Source organism: Stegodyphus dumicola, chromosome 12, assembly GCF_044657685.1.
Source record: "Stegodyphus dumicola isolate Sdum_Otavi_A_Nest chromosome 12, ASM4465768v1".
Classification (NCBI taxonomy): Eukaryota; Metazoa; Arthropoda; class Arachnida; order Araneae; family Eresidae; genus Stegodyphus; species Stegodyphus dumicola.
Window position 1 is genome coordinate 72,714,949 of NC_140779.1, and position 20,023 is coordinate 72,734,971.

General features: G+C 32.4%; 1 protein-coding gene across 2 annotated transcripts in view; it reads right to left on the reverse strand.

Annotated features, from left to right (window-relative positions):
• Window positions 1–20,023, reverse strand: part of LOC118198911 (lethal(2) giant larvae protein homolog 1-like) — a 115,307-nt gene that overhangs the window by 87,132 nt on the left and 8,152 nt on the right. For both annotated transcript variants that reach the window (XM_085806566.1, XM_085806565.1), the window contains exons 3-4: window positions 14,147–14,244; window positions 4,591–4,672 (exon numbers count right to left, since the gene is read on the reverse strand). In XM_085806566.1, coding sequence (XP_085662692.1) covers window positions 4,591–4,672; window positions 14,147–14,244 — 180 coding nt within the window. The remainder of the gene's footprint in view (window positions 1–4,590; window positions 4,673–14,146; window positions 14,245–20,023) is intronic.

Here is a 20,023-nt window from a genome sequence, read left to right on the forward strand (position 1 = left end):
GTCAACTTTCTTTTTTTATGTGCTGCACAAACTATGCAGTTTCGTTGGGCATATAACTTTTTGCCTTTATTTTCTATCTGAATTAATTTGTGCTTTTTGATGTCCAGGCAGATCAATTTTATATCGTGGAGTCCGTGGTGCCGAGTTCAATGTACCAGGTTGTGGCTCTTCAATGTCCATCAAATCGTCTGCATATACAATCAAAAGTCGTTAATCCGGAAACCCATAATCCGGAATGATCTATAATCCGGACCTCAAAGCTACAAACTTTCTGCGCATGCTTCAATGCATAATGCGTTCATGCATGTTCACGCAGGTCAACACGCATGCACACAGGTGTTTACGCATTCGCATATGCCTGTCCGCATGCGCATAATACGTTTACGCATGCTTGTTTAATGTGTAACGGATGGTATAAGCTAAGCTAAAATTATCTAATTATCTATTTCAGTTAATGTTGCAGATTGCGTTGTTCCTTACTCTTTGAATTGGATCCGGCTTATTATTTTTTGCAGACTATTAGAGCAATTTTATAAAAGTAAGCTTGAACTTTCGATTATGTCAAATAGTTCTGATGCTGGAGCTGCCAAAGGATCTACAAAGCAAAAGTATGTTTCGATTCCATCAAACAAAAAGTGGAATTGCTGCAAAAAAATGGATAAAGGCATATCCTTTGTTTCTCTAACCATTCCGAAATCTGTGTCACTCTGCTCTGCGGGGGGGACGCCGCAGCGCACAATGAATTGGAAGTTGATCTGTCAGCATTATTCTTATCTTTAGGGCAGATGTTTTTATTTTATTTGGCTTATAATTCCTTACTAAATGTAGTATTTCATCTTGATGCACTCCATCTTTGATATGATTTAAATCAAACTCTTCGTCATTGTAATTTGCTTCCGATAGTGAAGAAAGTGACACAGAGGTTATTGAAAACGAAAAAATTTCGATTGACAAATTATTCGGTATTCTCGACACAGCAACTATAGGACTTGAACAGTGGAACTTTGTAACTGAACAAGAAATTATGTCTGTTTATAGAATTAAAGAGAAAGTATTATCACATAAAACGAAGCAACTTAAACAACTCACATTGAAAGAAATGTTTAATAAAGTAAATAAATATTAAGCTTTTTTTGGTAAATTTTGATACTCTTTAGATCAGGGGTCAGCAACCTGTTTGTCCTTCAGGGCGCAATACTAAATTTGAAAATCACCGAGGGCGCATATTTTATAGATAATCAACAGGTATAAATAGGCATTAAAAAACAGATTTTTTATAACTTTATTTTGTTGGTGTCATACATAATGATACATATAATTCAGTGTGAAACTTGGGTGTCCATATTTTCAGCTAATTTCTTATAATTGGTGATATATTTAGAGTTCCCGGTCCTTAAACAATTATCTAAATGGGAGTCATTAAGCTTTGTTCGGTATTTTGATTTCAAATATTTCATATTTGAGAACAAAGACTCGCAATTGTATGTTGTTGCACAATATAAATTTTTAGCGCACATTTCCTTAAAATAGGATACTTATTTTCATCGATTAAGTTCCAAAACATTTTATCATTACTATGCACTTTTAAAATAATATCACTTTGCAAGTTTACGATTTCTAATTCTAGGTCTTCGATATTATGAAGCTCGAAATACACTGAAACTATTTCAAGGACATCATCTTCAGTAACATTGAATGGATTTATGAAAAATCTTAGAACAGGTTCTAATGCTGCAAAATCTTCAAATCTAGAAGAAAACTCTTCTATTAGCTTATCTATAATTTCTAAATATGATGTAGCAGTAAAATTTTCATTATTCAAATTTAAACACTCAACAATATAGTTTATATTCGGGAAATGTGATAATGATTTTTTCAATAGATGTGATTTCAACAACACTAACTTGCATTTGAATGCATTTACTGCCCTAATCATGTCAGCGATATGCTGATTTTTCCCTTGTATTTTAAAATTTAATTCATTCACTTTGCCGTTATATCTGTCAGAAATCCGAGGTCGATTAGCTAATCCTTAATTTCTAATTGCTCGTAAAATTCGCCTCTTGATGCAATAAATTTCTTTATTTGTGGCAAAAGCATGATAAACCGCTCAAGTATTTTACCTCTGCTCAGCCACCTCACGTCAGTATGTAAAAGAAGATCTGTGAACTGAACGTCCTCATCTTCTAAAAGTAATTTAAACAATCTGTGTTGCATAGCTCCCGATCTTATGGAATTAATAATTTTTGTTACTATCATAAATACATGTTGAAAACAGATTGTTTTTGCACATAACATTTCCTGATGTATGAGGCAATGATAAGAAATAAATTTCGGGAATAAGGAATCCTGTCTACATAAGGCAATAAATCCTTTTTCCTTACCAGTCATCGCTGGTGCCTCGTCTGTTGTAATTGACGATAACTTTTGTACAGGTAATTTTACATCTGTTATATACTTTTTAAAAGTAGAAAAGATATCTCCTCTGGTGCTTCCCTTTAATGGCAGAACTTTAAGGAATTCTTTTGTTGTAAAATCAGAAAATACCATCTTCACGCAAATTGCTAATTGTGATATATTTGTCACGTCTGCCGATTCATCCATCTGTAGCGAAAAGAAAATATAATTTTCCATATCATTTGCTAATTCTGCCTCCAAATTCTCCGCAATTACTTCAATTCTTCTAGTAACAGTTCGTGCTGATAATTGCAACGTGCTTATAGCTGAAACTATTTACTTTTTATTTTTAAATTCTTCAAAAAGTAAATCAGCAGCTTCTAACATGGCTTCTTTCACTAATTCTCCATCTGTAAATGGTTTTTTATTCTTAGCTAGCAAATGCGATATTTTATACGACGCGATCGTTGCTGCTTTATGTTGTTGCAGTGATTTAGTAAAAAAACTTTGCTGGTTAGTTATTGAAGATCTTGAAGAAATAATTTTTTTCTTCTAATTTCAGAGTTCATTGGACAGTCACTATCAAAATTGATATGAACGGTCTTAAAATGTCGTTCAATATTACTTTTCTTGGGAGTCGCAACACTATTATTACACGACAAACAAATACACTTCCCTTTGTAATCAACGAAATAATACAGATGTTCCCATTCATCGTTAAAATAATATGTTCTTTTTCTTTTACATTTATCCATGAAGGGTTTTTAGAGAAAAGAATTATTTCGGATTACTTGGTAGTTTTAAATGCACGGTCTACGTGTGGTCTATTCGAAATACGATCACACACTAACAAAAAATACGAGTGTGTTATTAGATATGCTTAAGGTTAGCAAACTGCTAATCTATGCACAATCCTAAATTCAACTAACTACTGTCTAACCACGCTAGCGAGAGCAGTTTGGCTGAGGGCCAAGATGGATCAGTTTAATTGAAGGGGTGTGTGGGCGAAAAGCGCAGGCATTTTTTCCTCTCGAAGGTCGAAAGGGTGTGGATGAAATCGAAGGTCAGGGGACATTCAGTGTCTACCGGGCTACTGCACTCACCCCTACATAACTGATAGATGTGCCCACTTCCGCCCCAAACCGGATGTTTACATAGATCTGGAATACGTGGTCAGACAGTACTTGCTGTATATCGCCGTTTGACAAGAGTAAGTAAATTGCTCTGGCTATCATACATTTACAGTAGTCCAGCGAGGGCACATTAAGAATCTATCGGGGGCGCCGCGTTGCCTACCCTTGCTTTAGATCATAATTGTTCTTTATTTCATAAATTACGGTTTTATATTTTTAATTTTATAATTTCTGCATGCCATCTTACCAGATTTAAACTGATGATCTATAATCCGGAAAAATCGATAATCCACTATCGAAGTCCCAACGAGTCAGGATTAAAGACTTTTGACTGTATAGCTTTATTTTCACTTGAAACCATATTGAAGGATTTCAAAATTTACTGTAAACAGAATTTGAACAACCGAACAGCTTCAAACCATAAAACATACTCAATACAAATGTAAAGTGGTGCATGGATTGCGCAATCCATGCGTTTGCTACAGTAGAGATAAAGGGGCAAGCTACAGTCGAGATAAATCGCAGTACTACGACACTTGCGCCTTTAAGCTACAGTCAAGATAAATCGTAGTACTACGACTCCCGCCTTTAAGCTACAGTCGAGATAAATCGTAATACTACGACTCCCGCCTTTAAGCTACAGTTGAGATAAATCGTAGTACTACGACTCCCGCCTTTAAGCTACAGTCGAGATAAGTCGTAGTACTACGACTCCCGCCTTTAATGTGTTAATACAATAACAAAAATTTCAGCATAATCTGAAAGCTTAAAAAAGTTACTGAATTTTTTCAGCGAAACCTAAAAACAATTAGCGTAACCAGCGTAAACCAGCGTCAATGCTCACCAACAGAAAAAGTGAAAACTTTAAAAATTTTTAAACTAACCTTTAAGATGAAATTTCATGTCACTTCAACTAAGTCATTTTTATCTTTTAAATATAATAATCTTCATTTTATACTCTACCAAGATTTATCGATTACATGAAATATGTTAATCTTTTAACTTATTTAGTATTTCTTCAAACTACACAATATTTTTTCCTTAAAGACAAAATTTTTACCTGGCCCGGCAAAAAGAAGAGTTCTGTCACACAGGTTTCTTCCTTGTGCTTTCCTTCAAATTCTACTCCAGGAGTGCCATATCTTATGAAAGTCAAAGAAAATCAAATAATGAATCAACTGGTTACATGAAAAAGAGATTTTAGACTGGAAGCAGTTTCTCGTGAAGCTTTAATTTTCTATGCAGAATTTTTACAGAAAATTTTCACAGAGTTAATGCATATTAAAACTCATTCAGAACACAAAATCAATAAAAGTCAAATTTCACTTCACACACCTTAAGTATTTCAAATAAAAAATCATCCCATGCTTAATATGGTAAAACATGGTTTGGGTGCATAAACTGTCTTTTTTTTTTTTTTTTTTTTTTTTTTTTTGTCCCAAAGGATTTGAATCCCGAAGGACTATTAGTTTCGTTTTGGCATTTTGCGTCGGACTCATAAATGTCGGTTCACTTTTCAAACTGTTGCCACAAAATGTTAGAGTCCTGCATTATATTTGAAGAAATTAAATAATGAAAAATCTGCATAAATGTATGTATATTTCTCGTATTGTGATAAAACAACGGTATATAGAGTCATCGAATTTTGAATAACGTAATCCTCCAACGAATATGAGCATGTGGAAGACCAAATTTGAAATTTGAAATTTGTTTTATGATCGATTTCCTATTTTTTAAAACTTTGACGAATTTTTGATTAACAAACTCAAGGATTTCAAAGCGAGCAATGGCAACGTTGTGCAGAAAAAACATTTTTATCTCCAGCACGTGAGTCTCTGTATCGGAAATTCTAAAGATATGCTCGTTTTAAAACTATTTTGCGATATTGCTGTTGCACTGGATCTTATGGTTTAAGTGCGAGGAACATGATATTTAATAAAGAAAGGTAACGCACAAAATGTTAAAAAACGCCCCTTTGGACGTAATTTAAAATCTGAAACATTTCAGATTTTTTTTTTTTTTTTTTAATGAAATTTTTGCCTTGCAGTCAAAAAATCAAAAAAATGCTGCACACTTTGAACTGTCCTTTGAAATCATCAGTGAAATGCTGCCATCTGTTGAACTGAAGCCGAAATACACTTCTCACGATCAGGTTTCACAATACGATGCACTCAAAAAAAAATTAGCCCGATTAATATTCGGGTGTGATATTTTGGAATACCAGTGCTGTGCCCGGGATTATTTCGGGCATGACAGTTAAAAGGTTAATCGCCTTTTTCCGATAGCCTATTTAATCGCTTTTTTCTCGGGGCTACCTAAAAATAGCCTATCAATAGGTAGCTATGGAGATAAACAATTGCCATTTGCTATATTATCTGCATTTTATTAGTAGTATTGAGATACATTGCTCACTTGCGTTAAGTGCGTTGCTTCGTAAACGCCCACATTTTCACACAGTTTTTAAAAAATTTACCATTCACGATGAGCAAAAAAAGACAAGCAATCACAGATGGAAATACTATCATTCTGTATTTTTACTTGCTTGACTTGTAACAAGTTATGTATTTCAGTACTGATTCTTGCCAAAGAAACATCCATCAATGTTCACATGGTGACACAATTAGCTGTACTAAGTCTAAACACTAACTGTTCCATTGCTCCACCCTTGAAATCTAGGTTTGAAGTCCTCAGTCGGTGAAGGATCAGCCAAAAGGAAAAACATAACTTAACCTAAAAAAAATTCTTCCCCTCACACAGAAGCAGAGGCAAATAAACATACACTTCTCGTTTAAGCAAGACTTCACAACTTTCTCCACCTTTTAACTTTTTCCGAAGTACAATTTCTTCAATTTGCCGAAACTTGACAACAGTTTGCCAAATTTAGCAAGTTAACAGCATTAATTTTTAAACATCTAACTACTTGCACTTTTTCCATTTCGGGCTATTTTAAATGACATTATATGGCATACAATACAATTTATAGATTTGGTTATGTCTGTAAACTAAATACTGAAATGAACCGGAAAGGCTAAAAATGCTTTTTATGTAACTTGATTTTAAAAAAACTTCAGATAAATTAACCCTTTATAAAGCTGTGGAAACTATACTTCCCACCAACTTCATTAATTCTTAAATGTTGATACGAAGTTATTTTTTCACCTATGATCTGTTCTGCCATCTGTAAATAACTTCAGAAAATAAATAAAAAAAAAAATTTAAAAAAAAAAATACCAATAAATGGGGGAGGTAACACTGAAGGTTCGCGTGGGATCAAGAAGACTCGCCTATACTGGGAAGCCATTTTGTCTGGCATGTTGTTGATAAGCACAGAAGTTCACGCTTATGGCCAATTCTAAATAGCAGGTAAAATTTTCAATTATATTTGCCAGTTTTTTGTATTTGATTCGCAAAGGAAATCTTAAATCTCTAATTTATTTTAGTCAAATTATTTTTCGCCCTTGCCATGGAAACGTATAAACAGAAGAAATATACAGCAGTTGAGGCTTTTGACTTATATTTTGCCCTCCCAAATGATCGTGAAGATTCAGACAAAGATGCAGATGACGAATTTTCAATTGAGGAAAATAGAAATGTTAATGATCCACAGCCAAGCACTAGTAGAGGTACAAATAAAGCAATAAAAATAGGGCACATGAACCAAAGAATTGATTCAATGTCCAGAATTATAGAGGTTCAAAATTATTCTAGTGACACTAAAGAATACAATGCAAATGATGAAGATGAGGGCTGGTCTGATGATACGAGGCATTTTGATTCCCATGTTATTTGTATGGATGGAGAAGGAACTATCAATCCTAGTCTAACATGAACCAGCACCCCCCCCCCAAAAAAAAAAAAAAAACTTTTTCCCAAATATTCAGTGAGGAAATTTCAGAACATACTGTCGAGCAAACAAATTTATATGCATCCCAAATCAAAACAAAAAGATGCTCAGGTCACACGAAGTGAAACAAAAAACTGTCCAGAAGAACTGCAAGCATGGATTGGAATGAACATTGTAATTAGAATTATTATGTTGCCTAGTATCAATAATTACTAGAGTTCTCATCCTGCATTAGGACAGGAAAGTAGTTCCTAAATTATGACGTGCAAGCATTTAAAAAAAATAAAAGCAGCGATCCATGTAAACGATAATGAGACGGCTCTTCCAAGAGATGACCCAAATATAACAACTGACTTCATAAGGTTAGATTTCTTATTGGACAGCTCTATAAGAAAAAATTTGAAGCTTTCATATCATCTAGTGTATTTGCTGCTGATAAAAGCATGATACCTTTCAAAGGTCAGTCTACTCTAAAACAATGCTTGCCTTTATAAAGAGGAGTTACAAAGCTTGATGTTTAACTGATTTAAGAACTAGATACAAACAGAAGTTTGACATTTATACTGGTAAAGCTAAAGATCAATTTACAACGGATACCATTGGGAGAACAAATGATACTCAATCTAATAGTTGTTTGAATCTAATAGGTCGTAGCATTTGACAATTTTTTACAATGGTAAAACTAATGAAAATGCTACATCAAAACAACATTTATACTCTCGGTACTGTAAGAACAAACCAAAAAGGTCTTCCCGCAATAATGAGAGAAAAAGTAAAGCTGAATAGAGTGTAGTTTCAATTCAAATGCAAGGAGAACATTGCAGCCATCAAATGGATGGATAATAAACCTGTAACCATTCTTTACAACAGTAAATAGCCCAAGCACAACTACAGTAGTTCCAAGAACAAGGATGGAAGCATTACTCAGGTATCGTGTCCAATTGCTATTGCTATATATAATGAGATTATGGGAGGTGTTGATCACTTTAATCAACTTACATAAAGATATGAAATTGGAGAATGTTCCCAAAAATGGTGACATCGAATCCTTTACTTCCTAATTGATATGGCAATTGTTATTCTCTGGAAAGTAAGTAGATGAGATTCAGGGCCTCAAGAACAATAACATTTTCGACTTCAGCTAGCACAATCGATTTCTGGATTTTCAAGTCGTAAATGCAAAGGACAACCTGAAAGTTTCCTGAGCAGCAAAAAAACTGTTTCAGATGACCTACGATTGACTTAAGTTGGTGACCATATGCCAGCTTTATAAAAAAACAGACATTGCTGTTTATGCTCAACTAAAGGCCATGAGAAGAGAATAAGATACAGAACATAGAACAGCTTGCAATGTTCCACTCTATGTTGATCCTTTTTCTGAAATTTCATGGAAAATAATGTATACAAATTCTTAATTTTTTTAATACAAACTATATCTAATTTATAATTTCTTTTGTAGATTTTAGTATTTGCAAATTATATTTTATGAATATCATGTAATTCAATATAAAAAGAAATGCAAAGTGTAAGATGTCCTACCTTAAAATAGCTCCCAGTAGGTGGTGACAAACATACTTCACACCCAAAAAAAAGTCTTAAAATTCAAATTAATTTTAGGTAATAAGCTAAATGATTTTTTATAAATCAATATCAATCCCAAAATATTTTAGCTTAACATTACTGGGGGAAAATGGACCTTTAACACGTTGAGTGCTAAGTCAGCCATCTGTGGCTGACACTAGACTTTCCGTTTAGGACGCCTCAGCCATCTGCGGCTGACACTAGACTTTCCGTTTAGGCCGCCTCAACCATCTGCGGCTGACACTAGACTTTCCATTTAGGCCACGTTAACCGTTGCTGGCTGACAGCGTGTAACATGATATATAACTATAAAATTTACTCTATTTTATGGAAATACAGAAAATTTATTTAAAATTTACTTAATTTTGATTCATTACAGGACTAATGGATTTCGTTGAAACACGGTAAACATAAAAACTATTCTCCATTACAGCTATTACAAAATGTGACAAGCTCTCTTAGTCTTTTTTTCTGCCCATTACCAGCTTCTGTTGCATTATCATAATATAATTTACAATATTTCCGTACTTCAGAGGCTTTTCCCAGTTTTCTTTGGAGTTTATGTTGTAGTTTTTTAGATATTCTTGCATTTCTGTTCGATGGAATGTCTTCTTTTTCACAACTTGTAAGGGATAGTGCTAATTCTTTCCGGAATTCAGTAATGCTAATTTTCTGCTTCGTAATACCTTTGTATAGAGTAACTATTTACAAAACAGACTTGGCGCATAACGTGTTGAATGAATACCTATAAGAATCCCGTCCCGAACATAAACTATTTTCTGCTGCAATAAGAATCACTGGCCCTACAATACTGGCGCTTTTAAGCGGCACGCGTGGCCTGAACGGGATTGCCTAAAAAATACTTGTGGCACTCAAAGTGTTAAAGGGTTAACACAAATACATGGATTTATCAATAGCATTCCTCCTTAAGAAGTATTAAAAAAATTCGTTTATTCAGCTAGCTTGATGTTTCCATCTTCGCCAAATAACTTAAACAGGCTAAGAACTAAAAACTACGACAATGGCAAAGCTTATTCTTTGCAAACGGATACTGTAATTTTAATTTACAGTTACTTAACTTAAATTTCCTACACATTATTTCACTGATATGCATTACGATTTCAAATTATTTAAAAATGAAATGAAGTAACAATCTATACAGCAAATGGCTACATTTTGATCTTTTACTTCAATCTCATCTGCAGTCGGCATTAATAAACAGTTTTTTTAAAAGATTCTCAAACTGAACAATAGCATGGCAGATAACTTGAAATCATTTTTCAAAGAAAAAAGGAAGAATATATAAAATGTCAATATACAAAAAAAAAAAAAAAAAAAAAAAAGAGAGAGAGAAAAAGAAAAAAAAAAAAAAAAAGAAAAGAAAAGAAAAGAAAATTACGCAAAGTATTCAAATAAAACAAAAAAAAAAGGCCATTCAATAATAAAATTAATAAAAATATGTTTCTAAGGGATAAGATTGCCCTTTGCAAAGTATGAAGTATAAGTCAATGTTTCCAAAACCGCATTTCAGGTTATTAAACTTTTCATCACTTTTGAAAATGTGAGTCTACTGTTAGCCGGCTGCATGTGCATTTTCTTACTTTTCTCCACGTATAAGGGGAATGTGAACCAGTTTCCCTTAAGAGGTCCACCCCCAGGCATCCTCCTTTTTATGGAGGTAGTGATTTACCATAAGTTATTACGCTGAAAATGCGAGGTGCTGATTAGTTTTGATCATAATGTGTTGTAGTGTGGTCGGAAATTTATAATTCATCAAAATTTGCTGTAGCAAATTGAAGAACCGCAATGCTTCAACATCTATCTGCGTCATTCCCAAATCATTATATAATATATATTACAAACGCACCTGCAAGCTCGCCGACCAGAAAACTAAAGCTTGTGTAAGTAAACAAAACTAGTATACTATTTAACCAATCGCGATCGAGAGGCTCCATAAAGCTCTTAGCATACGCTCCCTTTTGCAACCATTCACCTTGAAATCATTTTTCCCCTCCCCGCCAAGCCTTCACGCCCTTCCTAACACAAGTTCGAAAGGGAGAAAAGTTCATTCTTTGTTCGCCCTCTTTGGTGCAAAAAGATTTCGAACACCAAAAAAAAGTAAAGCAATTTAGATGCTTAAATGTGTTGACACATTCTTTTATCCGATTTGCTTAAAAAAAGGATCAAAATGAAACCGAGTTCGACAGATACGTGTTATATCAGTTTTAATATACTACGGAAGCAAGATTCAACACTGCGAGCCATAATTTAAAACGAAAGAAATTTGAAACATTACTACATTTAACTAACAGCGAAATAAAATTTAGTTATATGAGCAATACTGAACAGGATTAAACAGTTGTTTAAAGGGAAAAAAAGCAAGATTTGCACAGGCAAAGAAAAAGGTGGAATTAGGGCAAGGTTTTGTCAGACCAAATTGCTCAGAAATCATTTTATTAAAGAACAGTGGTTTTGCGGGAGACTTCGAGAAAACTTATTCGTTTTCATATTATGAACAGAGAAAAACATAACTTATGCAGCTAATGCATGTTGTCGAACGGAAACAAACTTGGAACGAACAATGCTATCTAATCGGTTCCTAGTACGTTCACACGAGAAAGAATTCCATATAATGCACAACAAAACTTGTGAAAATGTTCTAAGCAAATGTTTCATTAGATTTATAAATATCGAGCCGACGTTTACTTTGCATTGCCTATATATGCTGATCCTCAAAAGACAAAATCGCATAAAGCTTCCAATTGCTCAAATGAAGGTATATCCTTAAAACATAATGCTATCCCGAGATACGCATTCTGTATAAATAGCATGTGCAGTTTTTTCATCAACACAAAGTATGAAAAGAAAATAAGGAAGAAAACTGCCATCTCCGATAAACAAAGATATCAGGCAGCTGTAGATATCAGTTTAATTAGGAAAGAAAATTAATAGCGCAGTTCGTAAATAAATTAAAACTAGTTTTACTTCCAAGTAATGGTACAAATGACGTAACTTGAACCTAAAAAATTCTTTGAGCACACTAAAAACATGTAGATTGTAAAGAAAAGACTAAACAAGCATTTTTAATATCGGCCAATTCATTTTATTCAAAATAACCTTTAGCGGTTAAAAGATCTGCATCGTGAACTTTCAAAAGCCCAGAGGGACTGAACGACAGCAAAGCACGTGAGGGCTTCGTGAGCACGAAGGGTTGCCTTCACGCAGGACTTAATAGGGGAAACAGGTTCATATCTAAATCACATTTGAGAAACCCCCACCCACCCACCCACCCCACCTGAATATAAAAGGCGTTCGAAATACTAATGCCAATAATTTCATCGCTGAGCAAAAGCCCGGAAGTTATTTAAATCGCCCTATATTAATATACCCGCTGTTGAACAAGAGATTACACAATGTGTTTTATACTAATTCAAATTTTAGATACAAAACTGGCTTTTTATACAGGCTCTTTAAAGCTACAGAAACTTCTTGCCACTCAAAACACCGGTTTCTATTAAATGCTCTAAAATTTTAATACAGAATGTTAAAATAAATTATATTTCCTTCAACTCCAGCATCAGATCTATCAACAATTCTGGGAAGAAACTGGTATTTCTTATTTTGATGAGTTAAAGTACTGTAGCAATTTTCATGCAAGGCAAAACATTAACAAAGAGGGCCAATAAATTGTCTCATTTTAGAAATACGGAAAAGACTTTCAACACCTTCTATAATAGTCTCAATAACGTTTAGGCAACTCCAATTGTCCATATAGCTTTTTATTCACATCTGAGTGGATTTTAAATGGGCAGAATACAATGTTGATATCAAGGAAAAGATTTTAAGGTTTGTCTCGCATCCAAAGTATTCGCTTATCGGTGTTACTATTTTTAAAAAAACGCTTTAATGGACAACGAAATCCTGGCATACAAACTGGACAAAAACCGAGATAAATTCCTCAAGGCACACTTCGTTAACAATGGGCTTAAAAAATAGGTTGAATATCAGCTAAGAACCTGAACTTAAAAAGATGATGTGAGTCACCAGATGTTTAAGGGAGAAAGGCAGGAAAAAAATGGCAAATCTGACTGCAAAAAAGACTGCTATGTCTACAAGAAAGAAAGTTAAAGAAAAGCAGACAATGGAGGTTGAAAACTGGTCCTGCTGAGGATCGCAGCCTCGGAAAGAATGATGCAACATTCTCCCACTGAAGCTGAACCTCCGAAAGCTTGGGTCAATCAACTCCGGAGCGATTGACTACACGAGACTATTTATTAGTGACAGAGGTGGAAGCGTGCGTCGATCAGAGCTTAAATTGCGCCGGAACCCACGGGAGCTACTTCTATTTTGGGGATAAATTCTAGTCGCAGCCCTAAATAAAGAAGGCACTTCTTTTTTATGTAACTGACCAACAATTTCAGTAAAAACTGGATCTTGAAAAAAAATTTTAGCAATAAAATTATATTAAAAATCACTTATTAAATTTTAATTTATTTCAAATTTCTTTAATTCAATAATCTTCCGCAAAACAAGCAAAAACTTATTTTCCCCAACTGTTAATACTACAAAATTTTAAGTAAGATTAAACAAACATTGAGCTGGACTGGTCAATGTTTATCGACATTTATCATTAATTACCATGCACTTGCACATGATCCACCTATTACGGTTTATTTTCCCATAAAAATATAAATTCATGCAAGTTGCAAGAAATATTAAAAACAGATGAGTCAAAGCTTAAAGCTGAGCGAAAAATCTCCCGATCCAGCATACTAAAGTTTCATTCGGATGAAACGAAGCCCAGATGTTTTCACCCAGACATGTATACAGCAGCAGCTTATTACTGATTCAAGGTTTATGTCATGGTAATCCATTCCAATGGAGCACTTAAAACTAATAACGATATCAATTCCTAGGCGATGTAGTCAACATGCTGAATTTGCGATTAGTCACCTTTTTAATGTAGCACAGAGGGAGATATCTGAAACCCTGATAGTATTTTCCAGTTTAATACTCATGAAATTAAGAATAAAAGTTACTTTTTTCCTCTTCCTGAAAAAATAAATCATTACACACTTCAAATTATCAATACTTAACACTCGAAATTTAATCATCATAAAAACAAATACAGAAAATATATATTACAATTCACCTTAACATATATTTCATAGATGTGATCAAAAAAGGATACATTCTAATAGAACCACTTTTTGTGCCAATAGCTAGAAGCTGCAGTTTGGCATCCCATGCCAAAGCACTAGGTCTGTGAGGAAAACCATGAGGCACAGTCTGAAATTCCAATATTAATTAACATTAAACTAGACATTTAACTGGAAGTGGCGTATTTAACTTTTAAAATATGTAACCAATAATAAGATAAAAACATTAAATATTTCCACTATTAACATATATCATGTTTACTATCACTAATGTTCATACTTTTAATATCTCATAAATGACAAGATAAAATTTTTCTATTTGAAAATATGAATAGCTTTTAAACAATTTTGATCAGAATTTTTAAAAAACAAATTTTTAGAAAATATATTCAAACATTATTTAACATATATAACTGAACACTTAAAAATAAATGGCAATTTGAAATGCTTAATTCTATTTCAGACAAGCATAATTTCCATTAATTACACACTGATTTGATATACACCAAATGAAAATTTCAGTTTCAAAATGTTTTTTTTATGAAATGAATCCAACTGCAGCAGATAGACTTAATTTCAGAAGTTAGGATCTTGTAATGAAAAATTCATTTGGGAGGTCTTTCAGGAAGATATTCAATTCTTTGTTGAAATAAATCCAGTCTCAAAATTTTCACTGTCATTGCTACACAGACAATAAATGTTCAACTAATGCATATATGGTAAGAATAATAGTTTTGGTTAGTGGAACTAAAAATTCCCATCAAACTCTTTTAGTAAAATCAGAAGTTTTCCTTTCACATCACGCATTAGTGAATTGTAGAAAACTTAAGTCATTTGAAATTGGGGCAATTACTTTGAATCACTTGTATAGGCCTTAACAATAACAAATACAAGACTAAATTGTCTTATGCATAGAAATTTTGCATCTTTCAGGTCTAAGAAGTAACCTTATATCTGATAGATAATTTGATACTTAGGTATTTTTATGTCAACCATTTTTAGAAAATAAAAACGGTCACCCAAAAGTGCAAATTAGTCCCAATAATGGACATGTATGATGTCGCAACACTCAAAAATCTTGTCTTTGGCTTTAAGTAATCCTTAATACGGCAGTTTAAATTTTGTCAGAGGAATATAAATTAACTGCTACTTGGATGTTTCTCGCATTTCAGAAAAATTAAAATTTGGAATCTCCCTTCTACAGAAGAGCAAGCAGGGCAAAAAATATTTATATTTGTTTGACAAAAAGTAACAGAAGTGAGTATTGGCAAAAAATGTAACAGAAGAAACTGCAGAATCATGTGACACAACTAACCTTAATATTTAAAGGAATATATGCAATGCCAAATTCACGAAGGTGACAATTTTATAGCTGTTTTAAATGCCAATAAAAATTGTTAGCTGCCAAAAATGATTCACCAACACTATGCAGTTTATGTAACTGAATAAAGAGCAATCAGTTCCTTCAAATTTCCATCAAAATGTTTGGCACTAATTTAGTAGGAACTGCTATCATGGTTGATTACATATGTACTGATGATAAATACGCATGATACTGCACATGCTATTTATCCTGCTTTTAATTTACTTCCTATTTGAAACATCTACCCAATTCACACACACACACTTTTGCTTTTACACTGTTTATTAATCTACTAAGTAATTACCAATTATTTTGAATTTTAATGGTTCTTATATTCAAGAAATTTGAAATAAATCAAGAGCCCAAAATCAACTGTTCTGCTCGAAAAATATCTGCAGCATTTAATTTAAGTAATTTTAATTTTATGCTGCACATGCAGAAGTAAACAAACACAACTGGCAGATTTAAGTTTTTAACAATTAAATGATACCATTTAAAAATATATAATATTTTCTTTAAATTATTACATTAGCTCATATACAAGACGAATCATTTCCCCCTCTTGAAATAACCCGAAAACTCACCATTTAATAGACACTGATACCTAATAATAAACTAGTATTTTAAAATATAGTTTTTATAAATAATTTATTCTTCAACTTTGCCTTAAAAGTATTTACTTAGAAGTTCAATATTTCAACCATTTGATTTTCTAATAAAGACACTGATAAAACTTAACTAAAATCCCACTTAATTTACATGGCTTAATGAATTCATTCATTTTTCCAATAAGTAAAATAACCCACTTAATTCAGATTTTTGCTTTACTTTAACAAATTTTCAAAAACGTCCACAAATTTTGAAAATTTCAGCATTTATTTTTAAAAAGAGAAGGCTAATCTAGCATCCAGTCACTCAGTAAATCTGTTTCGAGATGAATCACTCATGCTTACCTGTCTTCCATGAAGATGGCCCAAGAGTAACACAGCTGCCAACCTTGAAATATAAAAAACTACATGCTTTTCGATCTGCCCAACCACACAACTTTAAAAGAATCCCAAATTGGCTTAACTTCCCTTTATGCATTATTCAAGGTATTAAACTATTTACAATTCCAAGGTAAAATATAAAACATTTAGATATTCTAAATCTTATGATCTTTGGATAATTTAGAAAACCTGGAGTAGGAAAATAATGTTTTTATTTAAGCACTTTTAAATACAATGAAAATAAAATTAGTCACTACTGTATAGATAAATTTAAGTAATGCACCATATATTTTTCGGAATTTGCATAATTTAAATTGCATCAATTCAAAACATCGCATTTATTGCTGGAAACTTTCCTTAAAGCTAAAAATTAAAAACCAGATTTTGCAATCTGCTGAGAAAGGAGATGAAAACTGGGAAGTCAACAGCTATGGAATGGCAATGTTCAATGAAGATGCTTACCTTTCAAGAAATTTGAGTAACTTTCAGAAAAATTATCGTAGAAAAAGTTATGAAAAGATTCATTATATTTAAGCTATGCAATGATTCCACATTCACATGTAAATAAGAATTACCCTCATTTCAAATATTCAGAATTTTTCCCTACCAAACTATAGAAAATAATTTAGTTTTCTATACATCAAAATAATATTTTATTTAAAATGGAGTTGCTCAGATTATAAATGACAAATGTGGAAAATTCTGAACCTGTAGCATTTAAAAAGCGTTCTTGATGTTACGAGTTTTGTCAGATTCATGAAATGAAGCAATATCAAATTATTATCCAGATAATTTTTAAAAACTGGATTTTTATTATATGACATAATCACATACACATTAATGTCAATTTTTGATTTTTAAGAAAGTATGATGATCGAACAAGCAGTGGGTTTTAAGAGGAACATGAAGAAATAAGCTATGTTCATAAATGTTTCATCTAGTCAAGTAAAATTCAAAGAAATCGAGTCAAGACATAAGACAAGACATATCAAGAGAAATCAAGACATGTGAAACAGAATGAAATATTCAACAACTTCACAAAACAAATGTATCAAAGAGTGAAATTCTTGAAACAAACACTGACTTTAGTAAAAAAACTTTCTAAATAATAATGTATACTATTTTTTATTCTATGATTATATACCTTCCACTTATTTTACTAAAATCTTTATACTGGTATGAAAACAATAAATGCTTCATTCAGTGCTTTGAAATCTTCCAATTCAGATTGTGTCACTGTTATGAATTATACATTAAATCCAATTTCAAATTATATGCATAAGATCATCTTATGTAAAAATTTTCCATTCATATGGAACTAACATTTTACAATGAAATGTCATATTGGTCCATATGTTACTGTAAAAGCCCGAAGTCTGGTAAATCCTAGGTTTTATCGGTAAACACCTAACTTTTACCAAAATGGCTTGTTAAATGTCTGAAGTAGGCTTTAATGATTCCATTTTGGACTTTTACCAAGCCTTTGAGGTAAAACCTAGGAGTCACCAACACCTTCCGATAAAAGCCCGATAAAAGTTTGGGCTTTTACAGTAACACATACATTAAAGGACTTCCCTTTTTTGCAAGGTTCTAAAAATTGTATCTAGTTGATACTTTTCTATGAGCAAAAGCATCTCAGAAGCCTGACACTAAACTGTGAAACACAAAACTGTGGTTATGAATCAAAAGGAAAAATCATGAACTGCATTTTTAAAGGTTTTCAAAATAAATTAAGATTAAAATTGCTTAATACGTTTCCAAGACAATTCTGTAACACAGAAAGTACTATAATATTTAAAAATATTAATTCATTATTTACTCATTTTACATTAAAATATTACAAACCTAACTTAAACTTCAGGTCCAATATTTAAATTAAATTGCCTAACAGAACACCAAAAATAAACACCTAAAATACCAAAATTATACATTAAAATGACCCATTTTTTACATGGCAAATTATGAAATATCTGCTACAGTCTTAGGCACCATATTACAAGCTTAAATTCATTCATATAAACAGAATGAGAAAGTTAATTTTCTACTCCAATAGGAAGACAGTACTCAATTACCTCAACATTTTACATTTTTGAAAAAAGATTCAATGTATATATGGTAATAAATACAAATGCAATAAAAATTACAAAGCACACATTATGTTTGGCACTTTATTAATGCACTTCAGATAACAGTAAAATTAAGATACAAATCAAAATGAAATATTTAAAATTCAACTTCATGGTACATATCTATTTAATATTGAAAGCATTTTCCACCCACCCATCTTCAAAAACAGTATTTCTTATCCATACCAGTTATAACCAATACTCATAAACTTAATTCCTAAATTTGTAATAAGCTACTTTTAAATATCAAAATAAGCCTTGTAGCATTTTAATAACGAAAATCCTAAAAACAAATTTTTAGATCTCAAATACTCTAGACAGATTTCTTATCCCCTTGGCTTTTATCACCAAATGATGCTAAATTTAGCTACAAGTATTAATTACAAACTCTTAAAAATTTGGCGATGTTTCGTTAATTTGGCGAAATCCCCTTCAAAACCCATTATAAATTATACTTGTAGGTGTAAAGAATCAAAACCTTGACTAATGAACATTTACAAGGAATAAACTATAATTTTAAATAAATTAAAGATGTTTAATAACAGCTACCATATATACTCGCTTATAAGTCGACCCCCCACTTCGACATAAAAAATTTGTAGAAAATAAGAAACCCGCGTCGATCCCCCACTTCCGAAATCGATCGAGAAACTTCGAAAAAATTTTTTTAAGTACTACATTTATTCAAAATCATCTGAGAAAAAAAGTAAATATACAATAAAAAAATACCTTGGTAAATAAACAAAATCAAAATCCTTCAACGTCTGATTCATGGTCAGATTCGCCAAACATTTCATAGAACTCTTCTCTCGTCATTATACATATTTTCAGTCTCGAACTCTGTATTGTTACAATCACTACTACAGTCTTCATCGTAATTTTCACTTTCAAAAACAGTATCATCTTCCGTGCCGTCTAGTTCGTTGCTAATACAACATTTTTTAAATGATTTTATAATCATTCAGAGGGTATTTTGCAGGCATTCGTATGTTTCAGGGGCAAAAGCATAAAAATTTCCAAAAGTGTCCACAATTTCGGCCACCACTGTAGTTCGTCACATAATTTAAGTCATGACATTACTTCAAGTAAGTGACTTATTTGATAAGTCGTCCAATTCGAGTGCGGGAAGAAAACAACTGCATTATACAAAGAAATTTTTGAACTTCCGATTCTTTTAATTTTTTATGGCCCCGCGTATAAGTCGAACCCCCCACTTTGAAGTCTTTTTTTTTGCCCAAAATATCTAGACTTATATGCGAGTATATATACGGTAATCTTTGAAATACCTGCCGTTATATTCATAAAATATTGTTAACTGATTAACATAAAGATCTCGCAAGACTGTCATTAAGTACATGTCATTTACTATGTGAAAGTACAGTTATTAAGTGCATGTCGTGACTGTCATTAAACACATGTCAATTATTTTGT